Here is a 23413-nt window from a genome sequence, read left to right on the forward strand (position 1 = left end):
AGTCACATATTTACCACCACATATTTATTACTCTTTGTAAAACAATGCTTTGAACAACTAAAGCATCATTGGCAGTGACCATTAAAATTGTTACCAAACTCACTGCTTCCTTTGGTCCTTAAGCATAAAGCCCACTGACACATCAAATATTACTGAGACCTTAATACTCAGTAATTAATGCCTGCAGTAATCTCAGTCAGCAGGAAATACTACTTTCCATTATTTTGTGCGCATCACGAGCTCACAGACTGCAATGATTTCTACAGAGTGACCTTGGCAGTCTAATTGTTGATATAGTTAAAGGTTGTAGCATTACAATATTGCAGAAAACAATTATCAGTGATGAATGCACATCAAACAACTTGTAATGAACACTTGTCCAGCTTTATAAAGCATCCCTACCAAATGTGTTTTTCAATGATAAAGACCAAAAATACAATCAGTCTGTTGAACTACATGCTGTTATAGAACATTATCCACACTTAAACATATTAGTCAATACTAAAGGTAACATAACGTACTCTGAAGCATTTGTGACACCAAGTACATTGATGGTAAACAAAAAAACAAACAAACAAAAAAATAAACTGTTAACATCTTATCTAATTGAAAACGGTTGGCTGAACATGGTTCAGATTATTCAGATGTGTTTTAAGCACAATGCCATGTAGAGGCAAATACTCTATGCCCACACCACCGCCAAGAATGGCACACAGTGCCACAAGGCCAAAGGGAAGGCTCTTCTTGTTTCAAAATAAAAGGTGTTCCATAAACATTTCAGGCAGTATTTTTACCACCACAGCTTAACAGCTCATTCCTTGCCCTTAAACTAAGCCCTCTTAAATGCATCAAAAATTACATCTGTCTTCATAGTTTTCGGAAAAAGTCTATTTGAAGTTAGATTTCAGATGTAAAAATGTTTAACAGAACAAGGCCAGAATTAATAGTATGTAAATGATCCGAACCTCCTGTTGTGTTCAAGAACTAGGTATGACTTCTGTGTTGGGGGGGTCAAAATTCACCAACTTATTTTTATGTCCAAAATAACTGTAAAAATACGTATGTATGTTTTGGTCATGGCAACTTGAAGTGACCATTTGTACAGTGAGGTGCAAATAACAAGTGTAAATAGTATCTAACATTATTTGTACCTAGTATTTATTGCAATTTTTTCCTCCACTGCTTTTTTGTTGTCTTTTTCTCAAACCCTTGTAAGGGTAAAATGGGTTTGTTCTGCTTCTATTCAGTGCTGCAACAGTCTAGTAATTGACATCAAAAACTTGACCAGAAACATCCTTTGACAGATTTTTTGACTGCGAAACTCTATGAAGAAACAGTGAATTTTCTTTAGATTAATCAGAATGTGAGTCTCAATTTCAACATTTCAAACATTTGAATCTTGAGTCTTAAACTTTGATTCTGATTTTTGGTAAAGGTTTGCATGAAAACCAGTTGGGGTAAGTTTGCCAATCATGGTCACGAAGGTTGTTTTTTTTTTTTGTACAGCCTTTCCAAAATATCTGTGTCGAAACTTTGCATGCACATTCATTTACCCTAAATAATCCCAAGAAGTAAATTGTTTAACCAGTATTTCAAGCTGTGGGTTAAATTGACCCCAACGCAACAGAAGGGTTAAAAAAAGATCACTATTTAAGTTGCTCAAATCCTGTCCCCATTTACTCCAATAACCCTACTTTTTTTTAATGTAAGAAATAAGATCGTAAATACTTTTGCTTTAAAATAAAATAAATTAACTCGTTAATTACTGTCCCTTCTTCATTTTAGAAGCTTTAGAATGCTCTTCCTCTCCCTCAAAAACCTGAACCAATTATCTTCATAAAATGTTGCCCAAAATATTTCTTAATTTATACATGTACTACCTATTGTACATAACTTTGTGAGTGAATATACTTTTCATAGATCATATGTATATAAACATCTCTGAATTTAAGTTAAAAAGATACAATTTGTATCAACAAGGACAGGTATTCTCTGGCTACCATAAGTCACATGTTATGAAAACAATTCTGGAATAATTCATGCCTGATAACAAAAGTTTGCAAAACATTAAAGAAATTTGCACCTAATCAGGTCCCAAACTTAGTTGCTTTCAACAAGAGCGGGATACAGTATCATGCACCCATAAGTTTAGCCAGAGATGTCCCTTACTAAAACTAAGGTACACAGACAGAGCTGTCTTCACTACACTACACCTGTGGCTACATTCAGACCATTTATCCTATGATAACACTGACAGAACAACAGAATACCTAAACCCATTCCCAAATTACAAGCAAGCACACCCTGACACATTTATCTCTATATTTAAAAGAATAAAACATCACAAAATCATAAGTAAAATGGCAACATAAGCAGTCAGTGATAGGCAAGTTACTCCACTTTTGCATATAAAGAACCAAATTTAAATGTAACTAGAGTATGGAGAATGTGATTAAGAAGAAATAAGCACAAAAAAAAAAAAAAAAACCACAAACAAATAATTCAAGTGAGAGTTGGCATTACATCACAAAGAGGAGGAAAAGCCAAAGACCTGCAGGATTATGGCTATATAAAAATATAAAGCTATTTTCATGATAGCACCTCTGAATTTGAAAGTGATTATCTTTCAGAAATGAACAAACGTATATAAAAATATTCCTGAAATATTTTTTTCAGCCAAAAAAGTTTGTCATATTCTAGCAAAGCGAAGAGGGTCCTGCCCTTTACACTGATTTCATATAAGTGAGGCTTGATCTGTTGGCACAGATGAATGCAATGCTTTAAACATCTGTTTTCTCAAGTCAAATATATTTGTATAGCGCTTTGTTTCAAAGCGCTATACAAATATACCTAAATATACCTACAGATATAATAGCCAAGCTGTCCTAACAGATTCCATTGTAGACCATCTACACCTACAAATACTCTGGCCTTCTATCTCCTCTTGCTGATTGCCATAAGTTACCAAACTGCACTGAATTTGATAAACAGCAATAGAAAGTGCCTTGTGATTCATTACATGCTCACCTGAACATAATCATGAACATAAAGTAAAACATTTCAGAAAATAAATAGCAAAATAATAAATATCACACACACATCACAACATTCACACTTCTAGTCTATAAAATGTCTTTTATAGCTATATTCTCCTCATAGGTGAGCCAACAAGAAATAAAAAAAAAATGCTTAATATTATGGTGTCCATGTTTACAAGGTCATAACTTTCTGAGAATTAAATCTGAGAATTTAAATCTGATACTTTTAATGGAATGTTTTACATAAATAGACTGGGTCATCCTCACCAGATGCCTCAATTTCATTAGGGTGCAAGAAGCTGCCACAGAGAGCGGGTCACTGTTAAAGGGATACTCCAATTTAAAAAAAAGAGTCTCTCATTATTTACTCACCACCATGCCATACCACAATGTATATAACTTTCTTTTTTCAGATGAACACAAGATTTGTGAGATTTATGTTCTTAAGTGACAAGCCTCTGTACTTCACAAACTTCACAATGCACTTGCATCACATTTCACAACATGCTGATGTTTACATCAGGTGAACACACCTTTGACAGTTGGCCAGAAGATGGATTATATTTTAAAAAGTTAATATAATAGTATTTTTCTCACACACACTTATCGTTTCACCTCAGAAAACACTGATTCATCAACTGGAGTAGTATGGATTACCATTGTGTTTCGTGTGGCTTTTGAAGCATCATCTTTGGGGGTCCCATATATTTATGGTCTCCCCAGAGATTAATATATATATATATATATATATATTTTTTTTTTTTTTTCATTCTCTGTTTGTGTTCATCTGAAGAAAGAAACTCACACATTTGTGAAAATGTGAGGGTGAGTAAATGATGAGGGTATTTTCATTTTACCTCAGCGCTTAGTATCCAGCATGGTTCTTTTCTGCCAAGATGGCTGCTGCCAGCTGTTGGGCGTCAGTCACATGAGGGTACCGCCCCATGACCAACTGCACTAGCTCTGTGGGAAAAATGTTGCACAGGTTGGTAAACACTTTCTCTCGTACTTCCTGGTAACGACTCAAGGTAAGTGGCTCCTGGTGCTGGTGTGATAAAGCATGGGGCAGATGGGGGGGAGGAGGAGCAGAAGGACAGCCCCAGGGTAAACGCCACATCTGTTCACGGTTCTTTGAAAGATCCTGGAAACTGAAGGGCTCATAGCATTGTTGTGGGTGCTGTCTGTAATATGGATCCCAGCTGGTCTTTCGCTCTTGGGATACGTAGGGTTTTCTAGGCAGCAATGGAGAGTGTTCATAAAGCCTGGAGTCTGACACGCTGTCCACACGTGTTGAGGCAAGGCCACGACCCAGTGGAGAGTTCTGGGAGTGAGTGTTGCTCTGGCAGAGAGGAGGATAGTCTCCAGGATAGCTTGAGCAGGAGCCTACCACTTGATGCTGGCGTTGTGGAGACATGTAGGAGACAGAGTGCTGGAAATGGGGGTCTTGTTGGTCTTCTGGAGCAAAACTATGAACACGAGGTATGCTGTGGTGGAATCCTGGGTGATTAGATGTAGCAGGAGAGAGAATGAACCCTGGAGGAATAACAGAGGGTAACTGATAATTTCTACGATGATGATGGTGATGACACTTGATTCCTTCATCCAGCAACAAATCAGGAGAACTCATGCAAGAATGCTCATTGTGGGTTGCCATGCCATAAGAATCAGAGCTCATGCTGCCATCGCTGCTGCAATCTGATGTCACTGAGCTGGTCCGTGGATCAGCATCAGACAGGAAGTGACGCTCTGGACTGCTCTGAGAGGGCAGGCTTAGGCCAGAATATGCCCTAACCATGGAGTAATAAAGATCGGGAGATTCACAGTTAGTGTGTGGTTCTGCTTGAGTCTGCTTGTGATCTTTCGGGTCCTGGCTATACCCATGAAAGGAAGGAGGACCTCCTGGAGCTGGAGAAAGAGCTAGGTTGCTCTTATACAGGTCTGCTTTAGTTTTGGAACACAGTTTATCCTCCACATCACTGTAAGAGAGGGCACGGATACTGGGGTCCAATTGCCTCTTTGGCAGAGATCGTTTACCGTCACCAGCTTTATCATTACGGGAGCCTCCAGGCTCACTGTGGCTTTTCACAGGACCCGTCTCTCCCACACTTTTAACTGTGGAGTTCTTGGCACTGGCACGGAGCTCATCTGCTACCGCTCGCTGTGGCTGTGTACCACGCTCTGGATGGTAAAACTTACACTTGTGCCCGTAGGTGCATTTCTTTCCTAATGGAAATAAGGGGAGGGAGTGCTTAATTTGTAAATTGGAAGGTGCAGGAATACAAAGGCGGCTGCAGGTCCCAGAATGCATACTTAACACGTGTTTAAAATAACATATGCCATTTACTCGAGCTTACAGGCCTCAATTTCAAATAATTTGTGTGATATAAATATTGTGGCAGTTGAAAATAATAGTAAGCTACTCACATTCAGGTAAATAATATATTTTCAATTAAAAAAATGAAATTTAAAGTGAAATTTGACTACAAAAGTCAGTGTTCCTGCCAGTCTTGTAACATTCATATCATAGTCAGAAAATAATTTAATAAACATGTCATCATGAAATGTTTAGCTGCTTGCATCTTAGGCAACTGTACAACAGCATTAAAAACACTTACCATATGGACAGGGCTGTTTCTTATGCTCTGGAATGATGGGTCTTTTTCTAAGAAAATTCTCCAGACTTGGCCCATGTCGACCCAATGGATCATCAGGAGGCATAAACCTAAGAGATTTTTTTCCCAGATTATTATTTTCATAAAGAGGAAAAAGAGCAAATTGAAGTATACTGAAAACACTGAAATTAAGATTTCTGTTCAACATTCATATACCTCATAATACCAGATTCAATAGACTTACTTATCATTTACAAAGGAGTACATCAGAAGGCGTTCATCAATAAATTTTTTCCATTCCGGTTTCTCAACAGCCAAGTCTCTGTAGTTGTCATTGGAGACAATAATGCCATCTGATTCATAAGCTAGCTTAACAATAAACCTGTCATCATAGCAGACTACTCTGCGGCCCTGGACACGACGTGACGGTGTAAATACAAGAATCTTATCCTTTTCCAGACGTCTCAAAATCTCCTGATCTGTAGGGTGGGGGATTGTTTGATTGGTAGATATAGTTAGTCACAGGCTGTGATACCTTTTTTTTAATTAACTGCACTAAAAAAAAAAAATAACTAATGAAAAAAAAAGATCAAATACCATTAAAAGTATTTTACATAATATAACCTAATAAAGAAAAGATTCACAGACAAGTTTAAATAACATTTGTTCAGCTGATGGCCTGATGGCAAATCTTTTCACCTGTGATAAGAGCATCAGGACGGGACTGTTCTTTCCTCCAGGCTGGGACAAAAACTGTAATGTCTCGATGGCCACGTTCAAGAAACCAGTCAACTGCGAGCTGAATGCCTTGACAGGAGAACATCTCCTTATTACCATGGCTGTAAAAATTAGAAAGTTATAATTAAAAATAAACAACTGTAACTGTAAATACATAATAACCTTTAAATAAGGTGTATTCACAGTGTTGTTTTTTTTATTCAAAATTTAGCAAAGCAAATAGTCAGTTTGTACACATTTACACACACACACACACACAATTTTCACATACTGTATGTGTTTATGTACGTAATTATAAATGAGTACACCCCCTTTGAAGCTTTCTTCACAATTGAGCAATTTCTTATTACATAAAAGAATTTCTTATTATTACACAAAGCAATTTCTTATTACATTATGGCTATTTGAAGATGTTTTAGCAAGTCTGGTTAATCAGTTACCAAAAAGCATGCCAATATTAATGAGCAAAATATATGAAAATATATAATCAACAGTTGAGTATTTTGAATTAAAACATTTAAATAGCAGTAATTTCTTCACAATTAAGTGTTACATAGCCCTCAGACTTAATGCTGATGGCAATAGAGAGCTATAGACAGCAGATGGCTCCATATGCTTTAGAATCACTTGCGCGGTACTTTGATGTCATCAGTTTGCACACCACCGCTTCAAGTCGAACACACCTGTTGAGACACAACGAATCTACTAGGTGGTACTGTGCAAGTGTCCAACTATAATGCTCGCTCATCCACATTTGAGTATACTTTGAAAGCTGTGTGGACACGACTGTGCATGAGACGAACGGAATGAAGTATACCTCGGCCTTTTGGGTTCAGTGAAATGTCCCTCCCCAAATGGAACAGGCATGAAAGTAGGGTTCCTCGCTCCTCTTTGTTTACAGTAAATTAGGTTTATTCTGCTCCCCCTGAACCTGTAAAGGTTTAAGTTTGGCGGTCCACCTGCAACTTTCCTTTAGGTCGAGGCTCTCTTTGATGTTCCATGTTGAGGTACTGTAGCAGCTTCATCAGAGTTTGAGTTTCATTTGGTAGCTGTTTGAGGACAGTTCCCTTTGATAAGTTGCCCCTTGGCTTTAGGTCCGAGCAAAATGTCCCTCTCTGAATGAAATGAACACATAAGTACAGTTCCTTGTTCCCATTTTGTCCTCAGGGAAACAAGGTCTGGGCAGCCTCCAGGCAGCCTTTAGGCGCCCCCCTATGGTTTTTCTTTTTCCTTAAAGTCGAGCCTCTTTTCAAGGTTCTCTATTAAGGAGGTTTTATGAATGATAGTACCTGTTCGAGAAAGGTATCCTTTGTTAAGCTGTCCCTAACACAGGGCGCAAGTGGCTGTGTAAATATTCAGTGATGCCGTCTACACTGGATGCGGTGCGGCGCAAAAATCCCTGAAAGTATAGCCTACTGATGCCTCGTTCTATTTATGATGTACTGACACAAAGTTCAAATCATATTTAATCGTCACTTTGTCGCATCCAGTGTAGATGGACTTCAGCTGCTGCGGCACGACACAACAACTGTCGAGTCCGGTTTAGACACGGTGTTAGTCTGAGGTTTGAACGAGATTTCCCTCCCCGATAGTATCAGGTATTAAAGCAGGCCTACTTGCTCCCATCTCATAGGAAGCAGGGCATGAGCTTTCCAAATTTTTGTTAGGGTAAGTAGTCAGAGATGTAGCTCCTCTGAGGCTTGGGGAGATTATAGTATGCAAGAATTAGCTGCAAACTAATTACATTTGCCTTTCTTGATCTACAGCCTTTCATTCAGGAATCAAGGTTGTATCTCACCAGTAGTGGTGGATATGCTCAGGTAAGGAATACAAAGTTTCTCCCACCTCAGGAATTCCTGAGCTGTTTCAAGTAGAAAAGAAAGAAAAACCTTTTTTTGGGCTCCACCTGTAAGGCTACAGTAGCACATGAGGGAGGTTCTAGAGGCCAGAATCATAAAAGTAATTACATTTACATTTATGCATTTAGCAGACGCTTTTATCCAAAGCAACTTACATTGCATTCAAGTTACAGTTTTACATTTTGCTTTCCCTGGGAATCAAACCCATGATCTTGGCATTGCTAGCGCCATGCACTACTATTTGAGCTACAGGAAAGCTTAATTAGGTCTGACCAACAGGAAATCAGCTATTTTGGACTGAACGCAGTGGAATATTCTGGTCTATTTTCTCAGGTTTGGCTCCAGTATATTGCATAAATGCAAAAAAGAATAATAGGCCATATGCCTAACAATAAATATTCAATTAACGTGTTTTTAGCCAGCTGAAAAATGACAGGTGCTCTCCTGAAAACGGCCAGCTAGTGGCGCTTGAGAATGCTTTGGTGGCACAGCGTTTTTCCAGCTGAGACGCTTTGGTTGCTATGATTAGGAATATCCACGGCAGTAACGTATTACTAGTATCTCATTTTGAAGAATATTACTGAATATAAAAATGCAGTAACCAGCAATATTAACTTCTCTATAGTTGTTCAGTTGTTGTACAAGTAGGATGATTGGTCGGTGCAGTATTTGTCCCGCCCCTCCTCCATTGATTGGACAGATGGGTAAAAAGTGACAGTGGCAAGCGCTGTGTTTTACCCAAAGCGTTTTACAGTTTATCAACGCTCAGCTGCAAAAAAATAAAATAAATAAATAAATAAAAAACGGGCAAATGACCTTGTAAAATATTATAATGGCAGTGCATCAAAATTCAGTGTCATTCATTTGCCAAAAAGAACACTGAACGTTTTACGCACCATTTACACGTGGTAAGGAGCAGGTGTACATTTCTTTCATACCAACTAACATTTTGAAAATACGATCACTTTCATAAAAATTTATGTCAGAACAGCTTTACAAACGATTTACACAAAAATTAGTTCTGCTTATGTTTCATGAATGAGGCCCAGTGAGTGCTGAAATCTTTTGAGACTAATCTTTTTCTATCAGTTTACATTAGTTTGAATTAAAAAAGCAGTTTATATAGTGCACTGTCAATGTTGTTTTATAGAATTAAAGTAAATCTGTAATTTGCTTATAGATCATTTTATGTTAATTTATGTATAATATATAACACATTCATTATTGAAACAATTATTTGTCAAGTTGCCAGACATTAAAAAGCTGCTGTCCATTTAAAATGAAGGATGAGATAATATAGTATAGTATTTCACATTAAGTACTGTTGTATGAAGAATAAAACAAACACGTATATTCTAAACTGCAAGCATATACTGTAAGTAATCATACAGATGGCACATTCTCATATACCTTGACACCAACTCAGAAGGACCTGAAGCCCTGTTGCAGACCTGCAAAGTAGTAGTTTTATATTGCAGTATATGTACATAATATATATAATAAAAATCAGTGTGGCAGGGGTGTACTAATCAACATCTGTCTGTTTTACCCAATTTATCATTTTGGGGTTTTAGACATTTTGAATTTTTTCATATAATGTTTCATGAATGCATTGGTGTTTCGTTAAAAAGTCAGTATGCATCATTGTCACCAGGTCCTGAAGGTACTCAAAATGTTTAGAGTCAGCACCACTTTTTTTTTCATTCCTAATGAAATGTAAAAAAAAAAAATTGCTAATAGCTATTGATTGATTAGTATTGATTAGCCAATTTCATTAACAGATATCATGCAGACTAGACTAAACAGTTTTTGTTTACCACAACAACAAAGTTAATGCCAAACTGGATCTGATGGTGTATTTTTGCAATGGTTTTGCAAACTTGCACCACATCTGTTATTATTACCCCACACTGATCACACCACATCATTTGTTGACAGCACCACCTATTAATCAAAAGTTATAAAGAATTAAATTGATTGATTGTATTTATGGGTTTTCAAAATGTTTGTCTAAAATTATCAACAAATGTTATCTAATTACTCCTTTTTGTAGTTGGCCTGATGCTCTCTGCCATGCTTGCTAAAGCTCCTCATTTTGCTTCTGTCATGCCTGGCCCCTTAAATTGCCACTTGCAGCAATATTTGTGATCATTACAATTACCACAGGCATAACCCCTGCTACTTCAGGTCATGTCGTATAAATGGATTGTTTAATGATTTATCAAGGATAAACATTATATTAAACCACACAATTGTATGTGCTTTTTAGTTTTTGGATTCTCACCTCATGGCCACATTGCTGCCATCAATAACAATTGGGCGGAGGTTATCCTTATCTTCCACAGAAGGGGACTCTGACCGGCGAGAGTCAAGTGAGTCAGAGAAACTGCAGAAAGAAGACGTGCCAGAGGATGATGATGATGTGGAAGTGGATTGGGAGAGAGTCTGTATCCCACCCTCATTCTCTGGCTTACTGCCCAGTTTTACCAGCTCCCCAAGAACATCATTGATCAGTGCATCTGACCCGAGCTTGTTCAGAACCAGCCGAACTAAGTCTTCTGCATAGCCGAGTTTAAGGGCAAACTCCATCTTTGTCTGGTATTCCCTGAGTGTATCCACAGGGCCTGGCTCTTGGTGTACCATATCCAGAACCAGTGAATCCATATCCAGACTTGGAGACCAACAGTGTGGTGGGTGGACTGCATGGATGGACCCATCACCAAGCGTATCGACAAGAGGATGACTGTTGCTATGTGCAGGCTCACTGTCTGACCCTGCACTTTCCTCTGAGTCATCTTGTGGAGAAGAACCGCATCTCCTAGTGCAGGGGGCCACAACGTCACCTGTGTCGGATGAACCACTGTCCATGATAAGTCCGGCATCAGCGCCAGTATGCTGGTCTGTAGCCTTCACATGAAGGTAGTCTAGATCCAGCCCCAGTTGGAGGATGTGGCCTGTTCCATCATCCAGATGGTCTTTCAGGCCCATGAATCTGCAACAAACATCCAATGCTGTTCTGACTGAGAGTCTTGCTGACCCCTGCCACCTGTTATTCAGCCCTCAGATCGCCTTTCGGAGGTAAACCTGGAGAAGGAGAGAGGGATACTTTAAGAGACTCCATAGTAATCCAGGGAACAATGAGAGGTGTCTAAGTTGCTGAACTGCTAAAGCATGCTTGAAGCAGATGGGGTTAACAGCCCCACTAAAAAACATGACATCAGTAGTGAGAGAAATGAGAGAGACAGAAAGTTCTATTGTCTTCACTCTCCACCTGTTCACACATCAGTCCCATGAATGAAACAGCAAGGTTATCCCCAGCACTTTTGGCTTTGTTTCTACTCACATTTTAATATCCGCTCATCTCTGTAGGAGTTGTGGTATTGTTGCTGTTGGCTCCCCACTTCCCTTTTACTTTCCTCTACCCTCCCACCATTCAAATTAAAAAAAAAAAATTCTATAATTTTTTTTTTTTTTGTATGGACAAAAAGACATTTATCAAAATATTAGTGCTGTCAATCGATTAAAAAAAATTAATTAATCACACTTTTTTTCTGAAATTAATCGTGATTAATCCCACCTAACATTAAAGTTTTTAAATATACTTTTATATTGCAATAATTTCACATTCGATCTTCAAATTAATGTACAAACAACATAAAGTATATTTTTAATATTTGTTTAATGTCATCTTTTTTATGACTGATGGCCAGTATCACTGATACCAATTAATACTGATTTCCCTATAAAAAAAATCCCCCCCCTAATATTTAACCATTGGCTATAGCCATTCAACATTACAGTATACTTAAGAGCTATCAATTTGAACATTTATTTGACTTTAAAAATAACTTCTAATTAAAGTGAACTTAAAACAATCTTCACATAAACCCATTATAATAAATGTCATATTTAGCTCCCCTCAGCATAAATATAAAGAAATTGTTATCAAACACTAAATTCTAAACTAAATACAGATGAATACTTGAAGCTATAAAAGTTATTGATTTCCTCTTTTTTTCTTTGATCAACAGACATCACAGCAGCTGGTTATTAGATTGTTTTGGCTGCTATTTATTTAAGAGCTGTTGCTGCTGAACATTTTCTCTCAACTTTCTTTACCTTTTCTGACCCATTTCAGTTCGGACCCATTTCAGTCTCTACTAATGAACTGACTAGTTGAATCGGGTGTGTTAGATGAGGGAGACAGTGCTGGGCTGCTCCAGGACAGTTTTGAAAACCATTTCAGAGACATGTTTTTAAATGTGACTCATATAACATATTACACGCATGCATAATTTTAAGGCAGCTTTATAGCCTTTATGGTAACTTCATATCTTAACTGACCACGACATTGCATGCTCGTAGTTTATTTCGCGCTTTGATATGAAATGATAAAGGCTACAGCGCGCTCTGGCGTATTTGTGCGTGCAAGAGCACGCTCTACGAGCACAGTACCGTTTCCGCGCTCGTTCGTCTCGCGCCTGGCGCTGAAGTGAAGTGGAAGCGCGTGACTAGCGTCTGGAACGTCTCCAGTTTGATGTGGTCGTAAAAACATTCTGCGACTGAATAAATGCACTCCTTGTCAACAAAAAAAGAGACAGAAGTAGCAGCTATGAGTGGGGTGTCCAACCCTAACCCCGCCCCTGCGTTAACGGCGTTAAATAATTTTAACGCCTTAAACTGAAAAAATTAATCGCCTGCCTTAACGCGCTAATTTTGACAGCAATACAAAATATATAACTTTATGTTTCACAGGAGAAACTAAATCATACAGGTTTGGAACAACTTGATGGTGAGTAAACAATGACAATTTTTTTTTAAAGGACAGATGAACTAGGCTACTGCCACTTTAATATATTTAATATGCGATCTTACAGCCCTGAATGTCAGCGGAGACCATGTCAACTAGAGGAGCCCAATAGATAGATCCCCTCCGAAGACCTAGACAGCCATTGGGACAAGACCAAGAGAACCAGAGTCCTCTACACTATATCTGACTTTGTTGCAGCCTAGAATTGAACTGCTGGTTTCGTCTGGCCAGGGGAGAACGGCACACTATTTCCCCTTTTAATACTATAAAGCTGCTTTGACACAATCTGCATCGTAAAAAGCGCCATATAAATAATGGTGAAAAAAGAAAGAAAGATACGAACACTGATAATGGTTAAAATACAAGATAAAACAAGATAAATATGCCAGAATAAAGCATTTTGCACACAATATAATCTTAGCACTAAAGAATTTTAAGATGGTAGGCTATAGAACAATGTTCATTCTGAAGTTCCATTTTTACTCTATCTTGCGTACTAATCTAGCTACTATAGGCTTGCCATTGTACACTATATTGTTGGCTCTCTTGACAAATTGCTCAAAATGTTCCTTTGGATAAAAGCATCTGCTAAATTAATAAGTCTAAATATGCACTTATTAAATTATAGATGATTCTGCAATTGTTAAAAGGGTCCTGTTGCATTTCAACAAGACTTCAGTATGACTTGTTTTAGGATGTTGAAATGCAAGCAGGCTAGGTGATAACTAGCCCCAACAGACACTGCATTCTTAGAAACCCCAATTTTCGGCAGAACATCCATCATTCACAAAGTTCTACAGTTTGCCTTAGCATGTTTATTTATCGAATGTTTTGGCATATGCATTGTGATTTTAGCTAATGATAGTGTCTAGAACTCTATCCCTAAAATTAAAAATAAATCAATTCTGTCATCATTTACTTCCTTACGTAGAGTCTGATGAGACCAAAAGTTGCATCATGCCACCTAGGGCCATAAACTCCCCAAGTGTATAGGGAAAAACCAAGTAACATCAAAGGAATGGACCAAACAGAAATTCCTGGAGGCCCTGACAGATTCAGAGCACTTTCTCAGTCAGCAAGTATAGCCCCCCAACATTGTGGCCTCACCCGTCATCCAGAGTCAGAAGAATAATTCCAAAGCTCACCTTTCTTTGTTTTACCTCGGAAAAATCCAATTTAACTTTCACCTTCTTTTTGGAGCTTCAAAGTTCTGGACCCTGTTGACTTTCACTGTATGGTCAGCTGAAACATTCTTTAAAATATCATCTTTTGTGCTCCACAGATGAAAAGCTATTGAAACTGTCAAGTATCCAATTGTTGCTAGGCTGCAGCTGCTGTACAAAGGTGCCCCATGTGTCTGACTTGTCTACCAAAAAAAAAAAAAAAGAGTTCACCAGACCAATCTGTGCATCACTCGCTCTCAGAGGGTGGGAATGGGGGAGGGACGGGGGAGAAAAATATAAAACATTATTCCCTCATGACAATGAGCATCTGATGGATTAAAGTTTTTGAAAATCAAAACGGACCAATGCCTGCCTACATGAGTTTGCCAGTAGCATCACTTTTGATTTGTTGGCATTTTTCAAATCTTGCCAGTGAGCAAGCCAGGCCTGGACCATTTGTCATTAATGAGTAATGACTATGTTACACATGCTGTTTGATTTAACGGAATGTGTATGCATGTATGTGAGAGAGTGTGTATGATGTTTAAGAGAATGAGTAGGGTTCCTAAAAGACAGTGTGTGTGTGTGTGTGTGTGTGTGTGTGTGTGTTGGAGGGCCTTGGAAGTTATTGAGGTTATGAAGAACGTCGTCTAAGCCGTCTACTCAGCCCTGTGCAGACAAAAGCGAGGGCTGTCGCCAAGTGAGGACTGGGGGGGCCCTGCCAGCAGGGCAACAGATGTCTACTGAGGCCACTGGGGAACAAAAACTGGTATTCTCCTTTCCAGCACCCAAAAGAGTCAGCCACTGCATTTTCTTAACTGTCTGGGGTCATGTGACACAAATGGAAAGCTTGTCTTAATTCTGAATTGCAAACACCCTCCTTCTGGGATTCTTGATGACCACTTCAGTTTCTGAAATGGCTTCCGCTTATCCTTCAGCCCCACATAACCTGAAGCACATCATACATCAACCAACCCAGTTATTAAAAAAGGGACGGTAAAGGGAGAGGGCCTCCAGTTCCTTTGCAAAACTCTAAAGAGAGGCAAAGCAAGCCAAAACTCCATTCTCTAAAAGATCTCTGCATTGATGTCCTTCTAATTTTCCTTTTCAAATAAAGTGGAAATCAGCACGAATATGCAGCAGAATCTCTATGACAGCTGTCCTTAAGATATTCTGACACCTGTTTTTACAAGAGCCTCCGTATCCCACAAACCAAGCAAAGGCAAGTGACTTTAAGTCACAGTTACTACTAACTAGTGAGCAAAAAACATGAAATGAAATATTCATTCAACATGGAGGAAATATGTGCATTCAATAAATGTTACATAAGAAAAATAAAAGATCTGTTACATAGAAACTTGATGCACTAAAAACAACAAAACAGACTTACCATAAGTCCAGGAATATCCAACCCAAAAGTTCTTGCGGTTAATTAAAGTACCTCTTCTCAGTTCAGCACTGGCTAACTGCCATGCACAAAATATATATGTTCCTCGTTGCACTCCAACTCAGAACCAAGAAGCAGAAACCAAGTAGGGATGCACAAACCCAGTCGAGCAGATGAAGGGCCCCAAAACCCAAAAAGTTTGAAGAAGTGACACTCTGTGCCGTAGATTGTGTTCTGTCAGAAGACAATGAGAGCTTGAGCAGATGGAGCTACAATGTCTACCATTCCCTGATAGGCTAGTCGCTGTGCGTGGACCAATGAGAGCACAAAGTGCTCACAATTGAGTGTAAATACTGACACACACTCTCACTCGCTTTCTCTGATGCACACACACAGTTGATATTCTAAGGGAGTGTGGGGATAAGCTAGTGGCTGTCCAAAAGGTCTTCCCCCACGCGGTTCATGAATAAACGAGGGGTGCGCGGTCAACAATGGAGCCACACAAAAGAGGCCTTAGCAGGCAGCTGCAGCACGAGGCCTTAGTCATTAGGGAGCAGGCTGGCAGTGGAAAACACCTGGCTCGCTTAGGGACTACAGCAGCTCTCGCTTCTTTGTTTATTTGACTGGGGGGATGGGGGTCTGGTTCGGATACAAACAATGGGCTGAATTATGTTAAAAGCATTGCGTGTGTCTTTAAAAAAAGGGCTGGGTGAAAGGGAGGATGAGGGTGCTAGTGTGTGAGAGAGAGGGCAAAGGGTTAGATGGGTAGTTGTGTGTCAGAGGGGGGCCAGGTCCAGAAATCTACACACAATAAGTTTGTAGGAAAAAAAGACGTCTTCATTGTTGTGCCACACTTCCACAAAATGGCTTTTTAGAGAGGACAGATAAAACAAGAGGCCAAGCCTTAAGATCTAGGTTGTTGTCATTTTAGGTTATGAAAGTCTTGAAAAAAGGAGGCAAGGAAAGCATGTGATTCCATAAAATCTGTGCACAGAAACAATACCAAGTATCTTTGTCTGACTCCGAACCTGAATAACCTAACCTTTATCAATGCATACTTAACCAAAAAAACTCAATCTTAAAGCAAGAGAAGTCGAACTGGCTTTTAGTCCGAATTAACAGCTCTTCAAATATAGATCCTAGGGTCAATGTTTTAGCATAAGCCTAACCATTCGCAAGCATAAAAACAGCTAAGACAGACTAAAAACTCAGTTCGTATTTAAAACAATGGACATGCTTGTGGGGTAAAATTTTACGTATGACATTAGCATTATCTTATATGCACTGGAGGTTTTTTTGTTGTTACCGTTATTAGGATACACTAATAAAGAAAATGTCAACCTCTGTCAACCTCAGTGCAAAAGAAGAGAGAACAAAATAAATTTGATTAAATGAATATTGTTGATTGACATCAACTGTACACAATAAAAATAAAAAATAAAATAGAAAAAAACTTATTTTAAACAATTAACAATTCACATTAAACTTGTTACCTCTATTATTTTTTTCTTTCTAAGCAAAACTGCTCAGACAGTTCACTTACCTGAGCAAAAACATCCTTTATACAGTACGAGACCTGTACAGTGTACACACAAACGTGGCTATCATGCAGTTGCAGCTTGTTATTTTAGGGTGCTGTGTCTAATTTATTAGACCTTTGATGTAACTTAGTACATGATATATAATATAAATAATAAAATATATTATAAAAAAAAAACAAATTGATGAAATTAAACTGAGATGGTTTGTTATGACTTTAACCCATTTAATCCCATTTTTTTCCCAGACATGAAAATATCCAAATGTGTCATTAGTAACCCTTTGAAATAATCAATAATTTTTTTTTGATTTTTTTTTTTTAAGATTGTGAAAAATTGTGTTGTCACAATTGTGACCGGTGGGATAAAGTGTGTACTGAATTAACATATTTCTGCAGTCATAAAAATTATTATATATCTTAGCCCAGCTATTTTAAACTGTTTGATCACATTCTAGGGTTACTATTATGCATTAACAAAAAACCTTATACAACATTGATAGGAATAAAAAAAATACAACCATCAACATATTTCAAAATTATTACTTTTTTGTAACATATATTATAATTTTATTATATTAGTGCTACCAGTATCACAACATCAATTTTGTAATTTATTTCTTACATTTGAATTTTTAATTTAGTGCAATATTTTGTCATTGCAACATTTTAGTGCAGTTTTCACTAACAACTGCAATTGGATTTATATTGTATACCCAAGTTCACTGTTATCCCACTGGTTACTGTGACCATCAATATGTTTACTCATTCTATGACCACCCTCAACAAAACTGAATATATGTGAATTCATATATTGATACTAGACACCCTAAAGATATTGTGTACCAAAATTTTTTGTCATATCTTCTTTATGTTAATAATTTTCTAGCCTTTGATGCCACCATCATCATCTCAAGGTGCAAACAGGAAATAAACTGCTCTGGTCATGTGACAGTTTGCACTAACCATGTGTAATGAAAAACTTTTTTACAGTCACTATTGTGACCAGTGGGATTATATGGGATAATGTGTGTGTGTGTGTGTGTGCCCGGTGGGATTATGTATTTGTTTGTTTGTCTGTGTGTGTGTGTGTGTGTGTGTGTGTGCGCGCGCGCTTTTGTGACAAATGAGGGCATAAATTTGTATAATGACAAAGGTATGCCATAGGTATTACAAGGAGAAGGTGACTTTTCAGGACATTACCTCATGTCCCCACTTTTCAAAACGCTTATAAATCACACAGAATGGAGTGTATTGAAAATGTGAAATAGCACAAAGTTTCCTGTAAGTGGTAGGTTTAGGTGTAGGGCAATAGCACATACAGTTTGTACAGTATAAAAACCATTACGCCTATGGGATGTCCCCACTTTTCAAAATAACAACATACGTGTGTGTGTGTGTGTGTGTGTGTGTGTGTGTAGACGGTTTCATCAGGCGCACGCGCCTGGACCGAAGTTAACTTACGGTCTGTGCTTGTGTATCGGTCTGGTTAGTGGCGCCAGCTACAAACGCACTGAAAGTTAAAGTGATGAGTAGACTGAAGTTGGGCTCAGGTTGTTGTGATGTGTTTCCCATACATTTGTTTATTTGTCGCGACCCGCCACGATATCAAAACTGACCGATTTCCTAAAAGGCTTTGTTGAATGAGCATGAGCACGTAATGCACGTTTAAAAAATCAAAACGAGGCGCGAGTGTTTTTATATAACTGTATTTCTGAAGGAAGACTGTCTTTAGAAAATGTTCGATGCCATTTTCATTTAATCTTGCATGTAATACCCATGGCCGCGGGAACTAGGGGTGCTGAGGGTGCTACAGCACCCCCCGCCGCAGGGCCGGGTCTGAGATTTTCCTTTTGCCCCTCGATCATCCCCAAGATACTTAATTGTTGTGATTATTTATTAAACTGACCAGAAATATATAGCCTAGTGCGGCTGTATTTTTCTTGCGCGCCTCGCGACGCGCGTCCTATACATCTCTCCCTCACACTGACAGAATTTCACGTGATATTACCGTAATTTTACATTCCGACTTGTAAAAACCAATCACGTCCTCGTCCTTTTATGAGCTGTTTTCCGAAGCTATCTCAAAACGGCCACCGTCAATAAGCACTGCTCTTTAATGCGCTCTAGTCTCTGGTCAAACGCGCTCAACCACTGTAGTCTAATCTGTAGCCTAATGTAATCTATTAACTACGCACATCATAACGTTTTAGGCAAGTAGGCTATCCATATTATGACAAAATATTTTAATAAGACTGAATTTGAATTTAACCTGATCAAGTTTAATAAAAAGACATTTTAAGTTTAATTATAACGCCACTATTATTCAAACAACGAACAGATACAGCGAACAAAGAACATTTACATTGTCAAAGAATACTGAAGCTTGAGTGTAAGCACTCTTAAAAAAATAAAAACTATAAGCTATAATCAGTGATGTTGTCTGCAGTGTATGATGAATTAATCTCTTACATCGCACGTAGGTAGGCTACATCTGCGTTTCTGATGAGAGAATTCGATAAAGTGCACTGACCAAAACTTTTGCATATCAGAGATGTTAATATTTAATAAAATCCCTTTAAATAATAGAAATATTAAAGAAAAAAATTCTTGAAATAAAAATCACAAAAGCACAAATACATTGGTTCGCATATAGGCTACATCTTAATTTGTATGTTAATCTATAAGAGTTTGGGCTGTTTATAGGATTTTGTCAAAGGCCCCGCCCTGCCTCATCAAGCCCCGCCCCTCAGCACCCCCCAGATAAAATATGTTCCCGCGGCTATGGTAATACCCGTAATACCTGATAAAGCAGCGTTTGTAACCTCAGCGCTGCTTTGTCTACAGCCGTTACCGGGGAAACCTCTAGTTCTCCCGCTTTAAAGCGCCTCCTGCTGGCAGAGAATGGGTTTGTAGGATTTGTTGATATTTTGACATTTTTAAAAGCTTCATCGGAATGAGATGACAGTTGGTGACTTTTGTCACATTAGCAATATGAACACACAAAAAAATCATGAACATGATTCGGATATGTTAAAGGGTCAAAAAAAAAAAAAAAGTCACGACTTTTTCGCGGTCAAAAATTACCGACATAGGAAATGAATGGGAAATATGAAAACTCAGTGAATCTTTTGGTGGTACAAACTACAAATCAGCCACTGGTCAGAAAAAAAAAAGTGTGCAGCAATCAAGGGGTGACTCTCTAGGGGTGTTTCTCAAACGAGGCTGCGTCCTTCCTAGTTCAGTCCTTCAGAGTCCTGTAGGCTAGATTCCTCATCGGCATATAAACGCTAGAATGAGACGCTCTAGTAAGTGCGCGTGGCTACGTCACATATGTTCCCGCCCTTACCGTCACGGCACAAAAACACTAATAAAACTTAGTTTTGGAAAAAAAAAACCTTTGTATTACAAATCTTTATATTATTTGGCTTTCTATTAATGCAATACAATGAAAAACCGCCATCTATGATCTCTCTGAGGCATAAATGGTTGGCAGTTTAGCGTTTAGTAAGTAATTTACACCAAAACAAAAGATAACATCTATCCTTTCATGTCCGAAAACATTATTTTTGTCTTAGATTTCATAATAAATTCAGACAAGCTCAGTACTGACTCGTTTTTCGTCAGTTTATTTTCATGAAATGGAATGGGTACAAAGGATTGTGGGTGATTGAAGGTTGCGGAGGATACATCCCATGCATCCTTCAAATTCAGCTGAAAGAAGGACGCGAAACGAAGGCTGTCTTCCGAGGATCCTTCCGATTGAGATGACCTTCAGCGACGTTTGATTACGTGGCAGCCGAGATATGCAACCTTTGTAGGATGCAGCCTTCCGTTTGAGAAACACCCTAGAATACCAGGAGTGCAAAATAGACACCCACACGCACACACATACATATATATACACAGAAATGAACTGGTAAGACTGCAACAGAGCAAATTTTGAAAATATGTTAACATTAATTCAATTACATTGAATAAAATATCAATTAATTACAAAATGTTTGAATAAAGTGTTTTGAATTGTCACTATCTATTCCTTATTTTGTTGTTGAATGATCAAATACTGAGTAACAAAAATGCTTTCTATGTGTTCCCTTTCTAACAAGATTTTAATGTTTGACTGTAATCATAATGTAAAACCTGATACTTATCTAACCAAAAATATCTAAACCTTGACAAAAAGCAGTCTTTTAGAATGTTTAGATACATCTAATAGCAAAACCTAAACAAATTAAGAAATTATGTCTATAAAAACAACGGGAATCCAAAAGCCTCTGTATATATCTATATAGGGTGCAAGAGGTTACGCAACATTACACAAGTTTTTTTTTTTTAATTGTAAATAAAGAAATATATATATATATATATATATATATATATATATATATATATATATATATTCTATTGGGGAAAATTAATTAAAATTGTAAAATTGCTCATTAAAATTGTATAAATATTGCATAGTATCATAAAATTCCTTCAAAATCATAAATAATAATAAAAATATTGAACAAAAATATATTACATTGATTCTCCTGAAAAAAAAAAAAAAAAGAAAGTTACATTTCAAGGCGAAGGAGGCAAGTCAAGTGTGACTCCAAAACGAAGAGGGCCAGAGGGTTAATAAGTCCGTCTGATTTACGCAGCAAACATATTTTGCTCGTTATCAAAAAATAATCTAATCTAGAGGGATTTAGTTGTTATTGATTCTATTCGAATGTCTACCGGAAGTTAAGTTAGGGCCACAAAAGTCAGGAACCTAGGTGTGTTGTTCGATAGCAATCTTTCATTTGAAAGCCATGTTTCTAGCATCTGTAAAACTGCGTTTTTTCATGTCAAAAGCATATCTAAATTGCGACCCTATGCTCTCAACGTCAAATGCAGAAATGTTAATTCATGCGTTTATGACCTCAAGGTTAGACTATTGTAATGCTTTATTGGGTGGTTGTTCTGGTCACAATCTGTATTGTTAAAAGCGCTATATAAATAAAGGTGACTTGACTTGACAAAAGCGCGCATGGGCAGTAACGTTTGTTTATGTTGCCGTTGAAACCATAGACATAACATACCTATATTATGTCTATGGTTGAAAAGTCTCAAAATTAAATGTTAATCTACTGCACATTAAGTTGCAAGATTTCTGTATCAAGGGTGTATAAAATAAAATGCAAATTCAAGCATTTAATTTAAGTTCGATTAAATAATTCAAAGAAACGCTTTAGTCATTTAAACATCGCTGAAAGACCCACACACACACGTATTTTAACGGAGGTATGATGAGTTTGTAAATTAGTTTTTTTGTTACTGTGCTGCGCAAGTCGTCCGTTATTTCCGACACTTGATCAAGCCACACTTCTTTAAAACTTGCCGTCCTTCTCGTGTCTGCGTTGCCAGCCCTACTAAGTTTTTCTGAACAGCTACCATGGGGTATTCCTGCACAGACTCCTCATTCTCTTTCTAAACCCCTAAACCGGTTTTAACTCTACAGCGAAAAATAGCTCTATAGCGGCTGACCAGAAAATTGCAGTTATTGCTTAATCACTAGAATAAAATCAAATCCCACACATTTGGCATATGCCTTTTTCCCGCGCTGGTGCGACGTCACAAGTATGCAGCTTACTGTGCTTACAGTATTGTTTGTCTTGTATGAAAGGTCAGTAAGAGATCAGAAAGGCTAATAAATGTCATCTACTTACCTCGGCTGCTAGGACACTAACAGCTTTCAGAATGTATTCGGGACATTCATGTAATTAGCAGCTTGCACTTTGAAGTTTAACTGAAATCATGCAAGTTTCATGTGTGTCAATTACATGAATCTGCAGATTCTGATGTCAGCGGAGAAAGGAGGCCTCAAAATATTGAATTGAACATGTCCGTTGCCTACCGGTTAGTACATAATGCAAAAAAGTGTTTTTAGCCATCAGTCATACAATTAACATGACTGAACAAAAGGATAAATGCCACCAAAAGTGTCCAGGGCCACTGGACATGCTAATGACTTATGCTGACTCTCTAATTGATCTTTAGCTGCCGACTCTCCCCCCCCCTCCGTCCCTCAGGATCAGCCAACTGACAACCATCTGCTTTGTGGACAAAAGTAAACAGGTGTCTGCATGAGACCAACTGCTGAAGGCTATGGGCTATATTTTACATTTCTAAGGCAGCTCTTTGATGTAATTTTACTCTTGAATGCTAATAAAAAAAAGTGCACTTAATTTTAGTTTAATAATGTATTCTTAAAAGATATTATGTAAATCTGGAGGACC

The 23413-nt window shown here is 37.9% G+C and overlaps 1 protein-coding gene across 2 annotated transcripts; it reads right to left on the minus strand.

The window, feature by feature from the left end:
* Positions 1-19: 19 nt before the first annotated feature.
* Positions 20-22961, minus strand: LOC131542268 (probable ribonuclease ZC3H12C). Of its 2 annotated transcripts, none has more exons than XM_058778784.1 (6): positions 22844-22961; positions 10532-11331; positions 6350-6489; positions 5895-6129; positions 5654-5760; positions 20-5261 (listed from the first exon to the last, which is right to left on the minus strand). In XM_058778784.1, exons 2-6 carry the CDS (start codon positions 11233-11235, stop codon positions 3904-3906), a joined length of 2544 nt encoding a protein of 847 aa, XP_058634767.1. In that variant the 5' UTR covers positions 11236-11331; positions 22844-22961; the 3' UTR covers positions 20-3903. The 2 variants fall into 2 exon arrangements, with proteins under 2 accessions (XP_058634767.1, XP_058634775.1); XM_058778792.1 differs by lacking the exon at positions 22844-22961 and adding an exon at positions 19156-19230.
* Between the last annotated feature and the right edge of the window lie 452 nt (positions 22962-23413).

The sequence above is a fragment of the Onychostoma macrolepis genome, chromosome 01 (genome assembly GCF_012432095.1).
Source record: "Onychostoma macrolepis isolate SWU-2019 chromosome 01, ASM1243209v1, whole genome shotgun sequence".
Taxonomy (NCBI): domain Eukaryota; kingdom Metazoa; phylum Chordata; class Actinopteri; order Cypriniformes; family Cyprinidae; genus Onychostoma; species Onychostoma macrolepis.